The sequence below is a fragment of the Halichoerus grypus genome, chromosome 11 (genome assembly GCF_964656455.1).
Source record: "Halichoerus grypus chromosome 11, mHalGry1.hap1.1, whole genome shotgun sequence".
Taxonomy (NCBI): Eukaryota; Metazoa; Chordata; class Mammalia; order Carnivora; family Phocidae; genus Halichoerus; species Halichoerus grypus.
Genome location: NC_135722.1, coordinates 35,539,457 through 35,553,982, shown reverse-complemented (window position 1 = coordinate 35,553,982; position 14,526 = coordinate 35,539,457). Strand labels below are relative to the sequence as shown.

The window sequence follows — 14,526 nt, the reverse complement described above, 5'->3', positions numbered from 1 at the left end:
CAAATATCTAAACTACCAGGCATATCAGAACACTAATGGCAACATTCTGAGGGGAAATGGAATAGAATCTCTAAATGTGTTCTTCTTGGGAAAGTATGTGGTCTTCACACTACCTGTTTAACTACAACCTAGGGCAGAGTTTGCATTGTGGAGGGGCCATGTGTATTGTAAGCTTTGTGGGCCACAAATAGTCTCTGCATGTAATCATCTTTGTTTTTTCATATAACCTTTAAAAAAAGCAAAAAGCTATCTTTAACTCAAGAACCATACAAGAGCGAGAAAGGCCACAGGCAGGATTTGGCCTTCGGGCTAGTTTTCCAACGCTTGATGGAGGACAGGCCTAAAGGATGGGCAGTGGCTACTTGTCTGTTTCAGACTCACCCAACCGCAACCATATGCCTTGTCTTCTCTCCAACCCTTTTGCCTTGCCAGTGTTCTTTTCCTGCCATCTGTGGTGAGAGAGACCGGCTTGGTCTGCTTCCCAAGTCAGAGGGGCTAACCTTAACATAATGAGATGAAGAGAGTTGTACGTCTCAGGTGCGTACGCGTTGCAGAGACACAGAGAGCAGGGTGATGCAGTCCTTGTTTCCCTTTTGCAGATGGCCCTTGTCATTGCGTGTATGGTAGCTGTGATTGTGTACCGCCTGTCAGTGTTTGCGACATTTGCTAGCTTCATGGAAAGTGAAGCATCCCTCAAGCATGTCAAAAGTTTCCTCACTCCCCAGATAACCACGTCACTCACTGGATCCTGCTTGAACTTTATCGTCATCTTGATCTTGAATTTCTTTTATGAAAAGATCTCTGCATGGATTACAAAAATGGGTAAGCTGGCTAGGTCATCTGTGTGACACTGAAAAAAATGTTCTACCAGCACTATACATCCATTTTGGGCCATCCCTCGGGGAGTTCATTTTTAAAGGCACATGCTAAGCAGTTTTTTTCTCGCCCTGCTTGTGTTCCCTCTTTTTTTTTTTTTTAAAGATTTTACTTATTTATTGGACAGAGAGAGACACAGCAAGAGAGGGAACACAAGCAGGGGGAGTGGGAGAGGGAGAAGCAGACTCCCTGCGGAGCTCGATCCCAGGACCCTGGGATCATGACCTGAGCCGAAGGCAGACGCTTAACGGCTGAGCCACCCAGGCGCCCCTTGTGTTCCCTCTTTTGCTGTGTCTCTCTCTGTCAAATAAATAAATAAAATTTAAAAAATAAATAAATAAAAATAAAAGGTCTCTTATAGCCATGAGGGATAGTAAAGGTGTCACAGTTGAAGTGGGAGATTCAGTCAGGGAGAGGAGTGTGGAGCACAGCTGCTTCTGGTCTTGCCCCCAGCAAGTTGGAAGTGGTTTCAGAGACTCCCTCCAGGCCTCAGCTTCTCTTCTGCATGCTCAGGTCCCCCCTCAAAATCAGTACACCATCGTTGTGCCCAACAGTAACCAGAAAGAGCACATTATCATTGAGATTCAGAGTATGCACTAGGAAGCAACTTCCATTAAATGCTATTTTCAGAATTGTAGTTCTCGCTCAATTTTACTGCTTTTTTTTTTTTTTTGGTTAATAAAAAAAAATCTAGCAGATAAGCACTTAAAAACAAAGCATCTAAAAAAATCAGAGATTTTGGTGAGACACTTGTCTACACATTAGAGATTTTGTAAGAATGCAGCTGAATTTCACTAAAATGGAGGAATTTTCTGTGTCTTTAGAATAATATGTGTTACCATTTCAGTAGCATTGAAACTGTCACCAATTTGGCTAGATCAGCTCATGCTGTTAGGAGATCATCAGCTCAGAAAAACATGCTCCCTGACTCTCTTACATCTCCAGATGCTTCTCTCTGATGTGAAGGGAATCTAATATTTTTTATCTTTGGAATTCACTAAATGTTAGATCATGATCATGCATTTTAAATAAAAGAGAGAGAAAGTGTATTATTACTGCCACCAATTGTATGACATTCTTTTCAAAATTAATACAACCATTTAATTCATGAGAGGAAAACACAATTTAGTTTGGAAACCATCCTCTGCCCTTGAAGATGCCCTTTACTTTGTTTAAACCTGACTGACAGCAGACAAGAGAGAGAGAGATCTGATATGTTTACAGGATATCATAAAGTATACCAGGGTAAGCATAAGCCTCTCCAGTCTGATATGGGTTTGAATTCCATATTCTGACTGTGTGACTCCATGTGAAGTATTTTGTCCATCTAAATATAATAATAACTGCTTCCTAGTCTTCTCCAGTGATTAGATTAATACAAAGTCTCTAATTGAAAGCCAAGCACAAATCTGTAGTTACTTAATATTGGTCTGTTAGGACAAGAGTGGGTCATATTTCAACAGGCTCTCAGAATAATATGTCTAATAATATGACTTGTCCCAGACAATACAGAATTGAGGGAGAAACAGGAAGGTGCATAATTTAACTTTGGTGTTTTATTACTTAACAGAAATTCCTCGAACTTACCAGGAATATGAGAGCAGTCTTACCTTGAAAATGTTCCTGTTTCAGTTTGTGAATTTTTACTCGTCCTGCTTCTATGTAGCTTTCTTTAAAGGGAAGTTCGTGGGCTATCCCGGAAAATACACATATTTGTTTAATGTGTGGAGAAGTGAAGAGGTAAGAATTCTCTTGAGAGGCTTGTGGCTTCAGGAACTCAGTATTAGCTAAATATTGTTGTGTGCCCAGCACTAACTCAGATTTTATCAAGACTTAAGAGAAGTCTAAGACACTGACTCTCTCCACAGAGAGTGTGGTCTTACAATTCTGTCGTCTGGTAGACTTTCCAGTTCCTTTGGGGCAAGCAGTTATTTTGTGCCTATTATTTAGGAATAAAATATGAGCTATGAAATGGGATAAGGGAGTTCTGTATTCCTGAAGGCGTCCTGCAAAGGATAAGCGATAGCGTTTCAGAAGTAGAGCAAGAAGGGCTCTACCATGGGTCATAGAGCTAGACCACATCAGTGGTTTCCATACCTGCCTTGCATCCAAATCACATGAAGAAAATAACAACTCCTAGCCTTGATCCTGATAGAAAGATTCAGGATTTTCTAAGAATGAGACCCAGCAATCTGAATCTAATGCAGCTATCCTGTAACTGGTTAGTGATCCTGCTTGAAACTATTGAGCTAAATATCTCTTTATATCCCTTTAATATCCATTCCCATCAAAATCTTCAGATTCTACTCTTCAGGTCTGAGATTTCTTTTGTTGGCAAAGTCCATCTTTCATCGTTCACCTTTCTTTTTATTCTTGCTTCTGACTAGTGTGATCCTGGAGGCTGTCTAATAGAATTGACAACCCAGTTGACCATCATAATGACTGGGAAACAGATCTTCGGAAATGTCAAAGAAGCCATTTATCCGTATGTATGACTTACAAGTTTTTCTTGATTCAAGTAACCATGAGAGATTTCCTCTGGAAGAAGATGGAATTCTTTTATTATCATCGTATCAATATTAGCAAATGGTTAACTCAACAAAAACTCACTTTTAATCAACAGTTAGGAATGCACTAATGTAAAATAGGCTTTTAGATATGGATTTTTATTGCTTGAGTGAAGTTGAGGAAAAGGTATTATCCCCCTCTCCTATGGAGATTCCATTGGGAAATCTAAATGTTTTATCCTCTGTACATTATTCTATATGTTACATATTACTTCTCAAGATTACTAAAAGTTGAACTCCATAAAAATATTTTTGTGACATGGACACACTTAGGCACAAAAATTGGTCATGAATTAAGTTTTGGTATATGAAGGGATTGCTTCCTATTCCAAAAGCATAGCAATAATGAATATGTTATGAAAAGAGAAAACCAAAATGACAGTTGATCTCAAATATAAGTTGAAAATTTCCATGAATCAAAAGAGAAAGAATCATAAGCCTGTCATCTTGCAGGGCTCCTAGTTAGGAAATGACAGCGTCAGGGTTTAGCACCTGTAGTCTCAAGTGGACGGAAGTGCTCCACCTGAGACCAGGGCTGGGCCAGAGTAACTGTAGTGAAGGTAGGGATTAGGTTTATTCTCACGTCTTCATGAAAGAAGGTTGAAAACACCCTCCTCTTCTGCTCCCATCTCTCCCTATAGTTCAGTAGTTCTCCTGGGGTACTATTTCCTGTGCTGACAAAGGAAGAACATGACATATCTTTGCAAACAGTATGTGATAAACCATATCCCAGTTACCATAGAGAAATAACGCTAAGCTATTATCTTAAGTCCCAACTGTAGATTGAGAACCTGGAGGGCAGAATGGGGATAACTCCTAAACCAAACACAAGAGGGAGAATAAATATTCACAGAAAGGAGAAGAGACAGACACACAGGGAAGTAAAAGAAAAAAGAAGCAAGTAAAATTAAGCCTACGAACCAAAATTCCAAAACTTATGAGGACATGTCATGCTACAAAGTCTACTAGCAAAATCAGTTTTTAGAAAGTGAACTTACTCTAGCTAGAAGATTCTGGCAAAGCCTAAAAACATAAAAGGAGGAGGCGTCTGGGTGGCTCAGTCCTTAAGCGTCTGCCTTCGGCTCAGGTCACGATCTCAGGGTCCTGGGATTGAGCCCTTCATCAGGCTCCTTGCTCAGCCAGGAGCCTGCTTCTCCCTCTCCCACTCCCCCTGCTTGTGTTCCCTCTCTCGCTGTGTCTCTCTCTGTCAAATAAATAAATAAAATCTTAAAAAAAAAACAAAAACCAAAAACATAAAAAGAGGTGATACTGTCATTTAAAAGGGTCAGGAAATAATTTAAATAAAAACAGATATAAATGAAACAAGAACAAATTAATATGAAAAAGAACCAATTCTACATAAATGAAATATGGTACTTTAAATAAAGAGTACAGTAGATGACATTGATTGCAGATTGGACACAATTGAAGAATGAATTATTGACTTGGAAAATTGTACTGAGAAATTCCCTCATTGTACAATACAACAGAGTGACAATGAGATTAAAAAAATTGAAGTGACAGGAAGCTATATTATATTAAAAGGCTTCCATATTAACTTACTAGTAGTTCCAGAAAAAGAGAATTGAGTAAATGGTGGAGGAAAAAATTCTTTCACCAGTTCTTTCTTACCAATTCTCTGAATAGGTAATTGCTGAAAATTTTCCAGAAATGAAGAAAAACATAAGTTTCAGAAATGAAAAAGAATTTGGAGTATGAAGTAAGATAAATAAAATTAAACTCACACCCAGATACATTATGGTGTAACTCCAGAACATGAGAGCTAAACAATCCTAAAATCTTTCAGGAGAAAAAACAGTATCATCTACACTGTCCACAGATTTCTTACTCCTTGCATTAGATACAGAAGACACAGTATTTTCAAGATTCTGAGTAAAATTAATGTGCACCTTAGATTTCTAAAACCAGTTTAACTAACGTATAAAGTGCGGGTGCAACAAAGACAACTTTTAGACATAAAAAACAAGAGTTTATGTTCATAGACCGTCACTGAAAGGTGTAGTTGAACAAGAAAAGAATACAAAATGAAAGTTTGGGATGCAAGAAACATTGATCAGTACAGAGGTAGTTAGCACCAAAAAAATGAAATACTTTGATATCAATCTAAAAAATGGGATTTGTATGCTGAAAACTACAGATCCGGATGGGAAAAAATTTTTTTAATCTATATGAATGGAGAGAAATATTGTGTTCATGTATTGGAAGACTCAAATTAGTAAAGATGCCAGTTAGCCCCCAAGTTGATATATAGATTTGTTATTCAAGTCATAATATCAGAAGAATTTCTTTCTGTGCATATAGACAAGCAGATTCTCGAATTTATATAGAAGATGAAGAGCTAAAATAAGCAAAACAATTCTGATAAAAAATAAAGTTGAAAAAATTGTACTAGATTTTAAGGCTTACTATAAAACTGTATTAATCAAGATGTTGGGATTGGTGAAAGGATACATATTTGGATTAATAGAACAGAGTAGGGATTGCAGAAATAAATCTACATAAATATGGCCATTTTATTTTTGACAAAGGTGCAAAAGCAGCTCATTGAGGAAAGAACAGTCTTTTCAACAACTCATGCTGGACCAATCGGACCTCCATTTGCAAAATAGCAAAACTTGTTGTAAACCTTACACCTCATTTAAAAATTAACTGAAAATGGATCATGGATGATCAAACCATATTTAGGAAAGCAAGGAAGTACTTATTATAAAATTCAAGATAATGGTTACTATGTGGGGACTGAGGAGTTAGTAAGAAGTGCTCCTGGGGTTCCTGGGAGATTTTTCTTGCTTAAACTGGGTGATCCCCTTTTCTTTGTGATTCCGGTTCCGTGTATGCCCATCTTTTTGATATTGTCTGAAAAATCTCAGGTGTTCTGTGCCCTTCCTCTTTGTCTTTCAGTTTGGATATAAAGCAGCATGTAAGTGTCATTTTAATGTACATTTGCTATAGTACTTCAAATTTTACAAATTTGGAAAGCACAAATGATATCTCACTTTGGTCTTATTTTGCATGTCCCTGATTAATAACACGAATGAGCAGTTTTAGCCACTGTGTTTCCTCTTCAATGAAATGCTTTTTGGTGTTGTTTAACCATTTTTCTACCAATATATCCTTTTCTAATTGATTTGTAGGAATACTTTATAACTTCTGGTGACTGTTTTTGTTTGGGATTTGGTCATATGTGTTGTGTATCTTTTATCCAAACATAAATTTTGTCTCTTTATTTTTCTCAACCCCAGCACTATTGACAATTTGGGCCAGACAATTCTTTGTTGTAGGGGGCTGTCCTCTGCATTGTAAGAGGTTTAGCCGCATCCTTGGACTCTATCCAGACTAGATGCCAGTAGGCCACCCTCTCCCCAGCTGGGACAACCAAAAATGTTTCTGACGTTGCTAATGTACCCTTGTGGGCTAAATCACTCTCTAGGGAACCTCTGGTATAGATGGATAAAAGAATATTCTTTTAATACAGTAGAATTTACCAATCTTTTCTTTTATGGGTTAGCATTTTTCAAGTCTTATTTAATAAATCCTTCCCTACCCCAAGATCAAAAAGATGTTCTCATATACTTCTAAATTTTTAACATTTTTACATTATTGTCTTTATCTTTTAAAGTTTGAATATACATGGAAAAGATTTTTGTGTTTGATAGGAAGTTCAAATTTAATTTCTTTCCCACATACACACAGATACGTAATTGTTGTGTTTACCATTTATCGAGAAGTTCCTCTTCTCCAGTCTTCATGATCTACAATACTACCTTATGCCATATAGCAAGTGCAAGGCTATACTAGGTTTCCATTCTGTTCCAGGATTTGTCTATCCTTGCACCAATACTACACTCTCTTAATTAATACAGCTTTATAATAAGTCTTGATCTCTGGTGGGTCAAGTCTTACCAACTTATTCTTCATCTATAGAAATATATTGGCTATCTTTTGTCTTTTGTCTTTCTGTACAGATTTTAAAAACATCTTGTCAGACCCCACATGGAAAAGTATTTTGGTTTTTTGATTGAAATTACATTTCAGTTGTTTCAGTAAAATAACTGGCATTTTCATAATACCAAGTCTTTTTATTTCATGAATGTTTATTTTGGACTTTCATGACTTTAAATAAAGATTTAAACTTCTGCATATAGGTCTTATAGATCTTTTGTCAAATCCATCTAAAGGTACTTTCAATTTTAGTTGCTATTGTAAATGATATCTTTTTAAAAATTATGTTTTCTACTTGTGTTTTGTGGGTACGTAGGAATAAAATATGTAGATAAACTCCATTATTTTTTCTAATAATTCTTATCTAACTTCATTTGGGTTTTCTAAGCAGGCAGTTCATTCACATGACTGTTATTAATCTGAGTCAGAGATTTCTTCTCTTCATTTCCAATTCTTTTGCCTTTTTCTTTTTCATCTTGCTGTGCTAAAATCTCCTGTAGATTCTCTCTTCTCTTTTTTTTTTTTTGCAGAAAATTATTTATTAAATTGACCATGAATTCATAACGCTTGCTCGGCATAGTGCTACTTTATTGACGTAAGATGACTTCTTTTTTTTAATTTTAATTTATGTAGTTAACATACAGTGTTATATTCATTTCAGGTGTACAATATAGTCATTCCATAATTCCATATATTACCCAGTGCTCATGAAGATAAGTGTACTCTTAATCCCCTTCACCTATTTCACCCTTTCCTTCACTCATCTCCTCTCTGGTAACCATTTGTTTGTTCTCCACAGTTAAGAGTCTGGTTTTTTTATTTGTCCCTCTCTTTTTTTTTTTTTTCCTTTGTTTTGTTTCCTAAATTCCCCATATGAGTAATATCCTATGGTACTTGTCTTTCTCTGACTTGTTTTGCCTAGCATTATGCTCTCTAGATCTATCCACATTGTTGTAAATGTCAAGATTCCATTCTTTTTTATGGCTGAATACTATTCCATGGTGTGTGTGTATGCACACATATCACATCATTTTTTAAAAGATTTATTTATTTATTTTAGAGGGAAAGAGAGAAAACAAGCCGGGGGGGGGAGCAGAGAGAGAGAGAGGGAGAGAATCTCAAGCAGACTCCCCGCTGAGCATGGAGCTGATGAGGGGCTCAATCCCACAACCCTGAGATCATGACCTGAGCCAAAATCAAGAGTCGGACACTCAACCAACTGAACCACACAGATGCCCCTACCACATCTTCTTCATCCATTCATTTATCTATCAGTGGACACTTCGGTTGCTTGCATAATTTGGCTACTGTAAGTAATGCTCCAATAAACATAGGGGTGCATTTATCCCTTTGAATTGGTGTCTTTGTATTCTTTGGGAAAATACCCATTAGTACAATTACTGGATCATAGGGTAGTTCCATTTTTACTTTTTGAGGAACCTCCATACTGTCTTCCACAGTGGCTGAACCAATTTGCATTCCCACCAACAGTGCAAGAGGGTTCCTTTTTCTCCACATCCTTGCCAACACTTACTATTTCTTGTCTTTTTTGATTTTAGCCATTCTGATGGGTGTGAGGAGATTACTCATTGTGATTTTGATTTGCATTTCCCTGATGATGAGTGATGTTGAGCATTTTTTCATGTGTCTGTTGGCCATCTGTATGTCTTCTTTGGAGAAATGGCTGTTCATATTGATATTTTTAAAGTGGAATATTTGTTTTTTGGGTGTTGAGGTGTATCAGTTCATTATATATTTGGATACTAATCCTTTATTGGATATGTCATTTGCAAATATCTTCTATTTAGTACGTTGTCTTTTATAGTTTGTTGCTTGTTTTCTTTGCTGTGTCTAATAGATTCTTGACTAAGATCATGCACAGTCTTATTTTATTATTGATCCTAAAAAGAATACTTCTAACTTTTCCCTGTTCAGAATGATGTTTGCCCCAGGATTTTTGTAGATGTTTTGATCAGATTGAGGTAATTTCCTTCTTTTCCTGCTTTTCTGTCATAAATAGGTTTTAATAGGTGCTTGAAATGTATCAAATACATTTTTCTGCATTAGTCAACATAATTTTATGTTTTTCTCCTTAAATCTGTTAGTGTCATTTATTACATCGATTGCTTTTCTAATAAAAAAAAAAAAAGCCCTTCTGTTCCTTAAAGTAATCCAACATTACCATGATACAATATTTTTCAAATAGTATGGAATTTAGTTAGGCAATATTTTGTTTAGGATTATTGCATTTATTTTCATGTGTTTGATAGGTCTCTGTGTTTCCTTTGTCATATATTTTCCCTTGTAACCAGTTTCTCATTTCCTTGAGCATCCTCATGACAACATAAAGGTTAGTAAATTAAATAGAAAAAAAAAAATGGTCCTCTGGTGACCTTCTCTTCCACATGCTTTTTAACAGAACTGTCTCTGAGTAAATATATTCCTATGGGGAGAGTCGGGGTTGTCTTATTTTCTTAATATGTCAATAAAAAACTTTGACCTCAGCATGTGTTGTAAAAAGAACACTAGATTCTTATTTCGACTTTAGCTGTAGTTATACTCTCTTTGCTCTGTGATCTTAAGTTACTTAACCTCTCTTACCACCAATTTCTAGATTTAACACCCTGGTTTTCTGACCCCTTTCTTTTAAATTCTAATCATGTATTTACTTTTATCACTTCCAACAGTATGGTTCTGAATTGGTGGAGACGTCGAAAAGCTCGGACCAACTCTGAAAAGCTGTACAGTCGATGGGAGCAGGATCATGACCTTGAAACTTTTGGATCTCTTGGGCTATTCTATGAGTATTTAGAAACAGGTAATTTTTAACCACTTTCTTGAAACAGGGTCAGGCTGAGTAAAGTGAGTTTTTTTAGCTCTTAATATTTCTTCCTGCCTTGCACCTAGTAGGTGTCCAATAAACCATTGAGTGGTGGATGAAAAGACAGGTGGATGGATATATTCCTTACTAGGTAGAATGAAGAATGAAGTTTAGTTTCAAAACGGCAATGTTAGAGATGTATTTCCTATCAATTGAATGTTAAGATTGTTGAACCAAATAAAGTAAGGATCACTTTTTAACTCCTGTCTCAAATTAGCTTGCATAGCTATCCTGTTTGCCTCACTGACAGCCCAGAGAGAATAAGTTGAAAGACATGTCCAGAGTCTGACATACATTTAGTGTAAGTCCTTTATTTCAGGCTGAAAAGAAGCGGGCTAAAAACAGTTGTGTAGGGGAAGTTCACGTTGAACACAAGAAATGCATAAAAAATGCTAAGGATTGAACAGAGAAGAGATTTTGAGGTGAAATATTAGGAGGGTTGATGATGGAGACTGCTTATAAAGTCTACTTAAATGTTTCCTCTCAAGTTACTTCTCTGCTTCTCTGGTAGAATTAAAGAGGACATTTTGCTTTACTTACTCTCAAGGCCCATAAAAGTATGGCGGAATGAAAAAGTGACCTGAAATTGCTACTGATTCTCCACTGTGATACATGTACATGATACCTGGATTGAAATAGATGAATTTAGGACAAATCGAGAGAAGTCTGTTTCATATAGCTGGTTGTAAAATTGGGCAGTCCTTGCTTTATAGGGTGATAAGGCTGTAATTTTTAATTAATTGTGTAACTATCAAATGCATTTGTGCATAAATGCATTAGGGATTATCGCTGAAATTAAAAAATGAAATCAAGGTTTCATAAGAAAATTAACTACCATTTATTGAGGCACAGCTGAGTTAGTTTATTCTGGATGTTTTATGTACATTATCGCTAATCTTGAAACATTCCACAGAGTACTCATTATTCACTGCATTTTGTTTTTAGAGGATACTGAAATTTGGATGGGTCAATTTATGCCATGTGCCACAAAGATTTTTAAGTAAAATGTGGGATTTGAACCCAGAAAATTTGAGTTGTTTCTACATAATGCTTCCTCTGAATTTTCTTTTAGTTCAGTAGAGGTGTTCAGTTGGGTTAGTAAATGGCAAGGCTAATTCTTTTGAGAAACTCTTGTGAGAAAAGTTGAAATCCAGAAACACTTGAGATTCATTTAAAAATAGAGGACTAGTAGAAGAGTCTTTCTTTCTCCCTTCAGTGGAAAGGCATTCCCATATCTATTATATGGTTTCCACTCACGTGGGAAGCCCAGACTGCCAGTTGAATGCATTCTTGTACCTCAGTCATTGTTGGAAACAAAAGAACAAAAATGGGAAAAGAAGCTAACTTACATAGGTGTTAAGTCTTAATGAGGAAAGAGAATAAAATTTATATAGGAAGATGTCAAGATAGGATAGAAGATCAGGACCTTAACAAACACCTCATTCCAAAAAATTGTGTATTTCCTTGGCCCACATATAATTTATATATGTTGTAATGCTTTAGATGACTCATTTTCTGATTTATTCTCAAATATCTTCCTTTGCACTGCCTTTTCAATTGTTAGCATCTTCCAACCTTAAACAGTATAGTTTGTACACTGTTGTAGTTGGATATGTTTATATACCCAACACATGCTGGCTCTTGGAAGCATACAAATGAATCAGTCATTATCCCTGATCTCATAGATTTAGCAAGATAGAAAAACTTGATTACCCCACTAATGTGTCACTACCAGTGTTAAGACTAGACCAGCATAGACCTAAACATAGCCCCTAATAAAAGGGTATGTTTTAAGAAGAATAAAGAGAATCTCTTATCTAACAAGAAGAGATGCTTTCTTCATCTCTGACATCTTCATCATCTGACAAGCAGATGTCAAAAGAAACAGCAAGGACAGAACTGTGCTGTACATGCCCAGTTTCTCCTTTCTATTCTAGCCAGTAACTAAGTCACTATGCTTCCAGTGGGGAAGAGGTGGGCAAATGGAAAGAGGCCTGGAGTGTTTTGCTGGTGTAGATCCCTCCAAAATGAGGACATTGCAGGATTTGGGCAAAGTTTTCCTCCTTTTCTCCTTCACAATAATGAGTTCACTAATTTTTCTTTTTTCCCTACAGTTATCCAGTTTGGATTTGTTACATTATTTGTGGCCTCTTTTCCTTTGGCTCCTCTTCTTGCTCTCTTGAATAATATTATAGAGATCCGAGTGGATGCCTGGAAACTTACAACTCAGTACAGGAGACCCGTTGCTGCTAAAGCTCACAGCATAGGTGTTTGGCAAGACATTCTTTATGGAATGGCTGTCCTTTCTGTTGCAACTAATGTAAGTGGACCAATTTTGCTTGGGTGGCTTTGTATTTTATTTTGTTTTCTTGGGGATGGGAAGATATGAATGATGCTTAACTCAGTCTTTTTCTATGTTGACTTCATCATGGTGACAGTCCATAATGATAAATCATCCCTACACTTTATTTTTTTTTAGAGAGAGAGAGAGCATGTGGGTGAATGGGGGTCGGAGGGAGGAGCAGAGGGAGAGGGAAAGAGAATCTTAAGCAGATTCCATGCCCAGCACAGAGCCCAACACCAGGCTCGATCTCACAACCCTGAGATCGTGACCTGAGTCAAAATCAAGAATCAGATGCTTAACCAACTGAGCCACCCAGGTGCCCCCCATCCTTACACTTTTATGCACTAAACAACATAGAGAAATTCAGGACATGCAAACTCTTAGAAATACAAGGAAAATTGTAAAACTACTCTCCTTGAAATACCATGATAGAGTTTCATAGCACATGACAAAGTAGACAGAAAATATGTAATGCTATATAAAAGATTTGACTAACACAGTTAAAGCTTGATTACACGTGATGTTGTATACTACAAATAGAGAATATACAACATTTACATGTTATGTTTATGGAGCACTTATTAAAAAAAAGATAATAAAACTAAATTCCCCAAAAGCAGAAATTTTTACAATATATATTTATATACAATAATGGTATAAAAATTGAAGTTGATAATAAAGATAATTTTAATAAAATCTAACCACCTAACATTCACACTTCTAAGTAAGCTTTATTGTATAAAGAGGAAGCAAAATTGAAATTATAAAGAGTACTTAATTAAAATGAAAACCTATAGGAATTAGCTAAAACCACAGTTACAGAAAAATTCATAGCAATAAATGCTTTTATTATTAAAAAAGAAGACTTGAAAGCATGAGCTGAGCATGAGTTCAGAAACTTAAGGAAAAATATAAAACTAATCAACAGAAAGTAGTAAGAAATAATTAATACAGATATAATCAGAAATAGTCAAATTGGAAAACAAATAAAAAGCAGTATAATTCCTAAGTGAATCAAGAGTTGGTTCATTGAAAATACGTATAAAATAAACAGAACTCTGAAAATCTCCAGCAAGAAAAAAAGATTTACAAGATACAGGTGAGAAAATTATGAGACTGTTATATGTTCCTTTATTCCAATAAATTTTAAAATCTATTTGAAATTGTCACCTTTTTAGAAAATAAAAACTGCCAAAGTTTATTCAGTAACTGATAGAAAACCTGATTGGACCAGTAGCTATCAAAGTAATATTAAAAGTTTTTTAAAAAGCTACCACTAAGGGGCGCCTGGGTGGCTCAGTCGGTTAAGTGGCTGCCTTCGGCGCAGGTCATGATCCCAGGGTCCTGGGATCCAGCCCCATGCGCATTGGGCTCCTTGCTCAGCGGGGAGCCTGCTTCTCCCTCTACCCCCTGCTCATGCTCTCTCCCGCTATCTCTCTCTCTCTCAAATAAATAAATAAAATCTTTACAAAAACAAAACAAAACAAAACAAAACAACCTACCACTAAAAATGTAGAAGCCAGAGCCAGATGGTTTTAAATGGACTTACCTAACCTAAAAGAAACATGGTATTTATACCATTCCAGAGCTTAGGGAAGGATGGGAAAATACCATTCCTATAGAATCAAATATTGAAATTAATTGCACTGAACTGTGGGAAATTAACCATCACATTGTCTTCTCTCTTCCCATTGCCTCCCCACCAATCCCCGACCAGTGTGAGGGCATGTACATGCACGCACAGACGCATATACACACACCGTCCTAGCTAATGAAGTTGGTTCAGGCAAATGAATTTGGTTAAGGACAGTAGAAATGTACTTTGAAACAGATGTAAAAAATAACAAGGCACGGTGGAAAGAGCATGATTTTTGGAGCTAGATACATTTAGGTTC

At 36.3% G+C, this 14,526-nt stretch overlaps 1 protein-coding gene across 5 annotated transcripts in view; it reads left to right on the top strand.

Annotated features, from left to right (window-relative positions):
- The window catches only part of ANO5 (anoctamin 5), a 124,583-nt gene that overhangs the window by 85,094 nt on the left and 24,963 nt on the right, over window positions 1–14,526 (top strand). For all 5 annotated transcript variants that reach the window (XR_013442388.1, XM_078058298.1, XM_078058296.1 and 2 more), the window contains 5 exons: window positions 600–822; window positions 2,447–2,616; window positions 3,264–3,361; window positions 10,094–10,224; window positions 12,402–12,607. Coding sequence is in view for 4 of the 5 variants with exons in the window: in XM_078058298.1 (XP_077914424.1) it covers window positions 600–822; window positions 2,447–2,616; window positions 3,264–3,361; window positions 10,094–10,224; window positions 12,402–12,607 (828 nt within the window). In the remaining variant the exon portion in view is untranslated. The remainder of the gene's footprint in view (window positions 1–599; window positions 823–2,446; window positions 2,617–3,263; window positions 3,362–10,093; window positions 10,225–12,401; window positions 12,608–14,526) is intronic.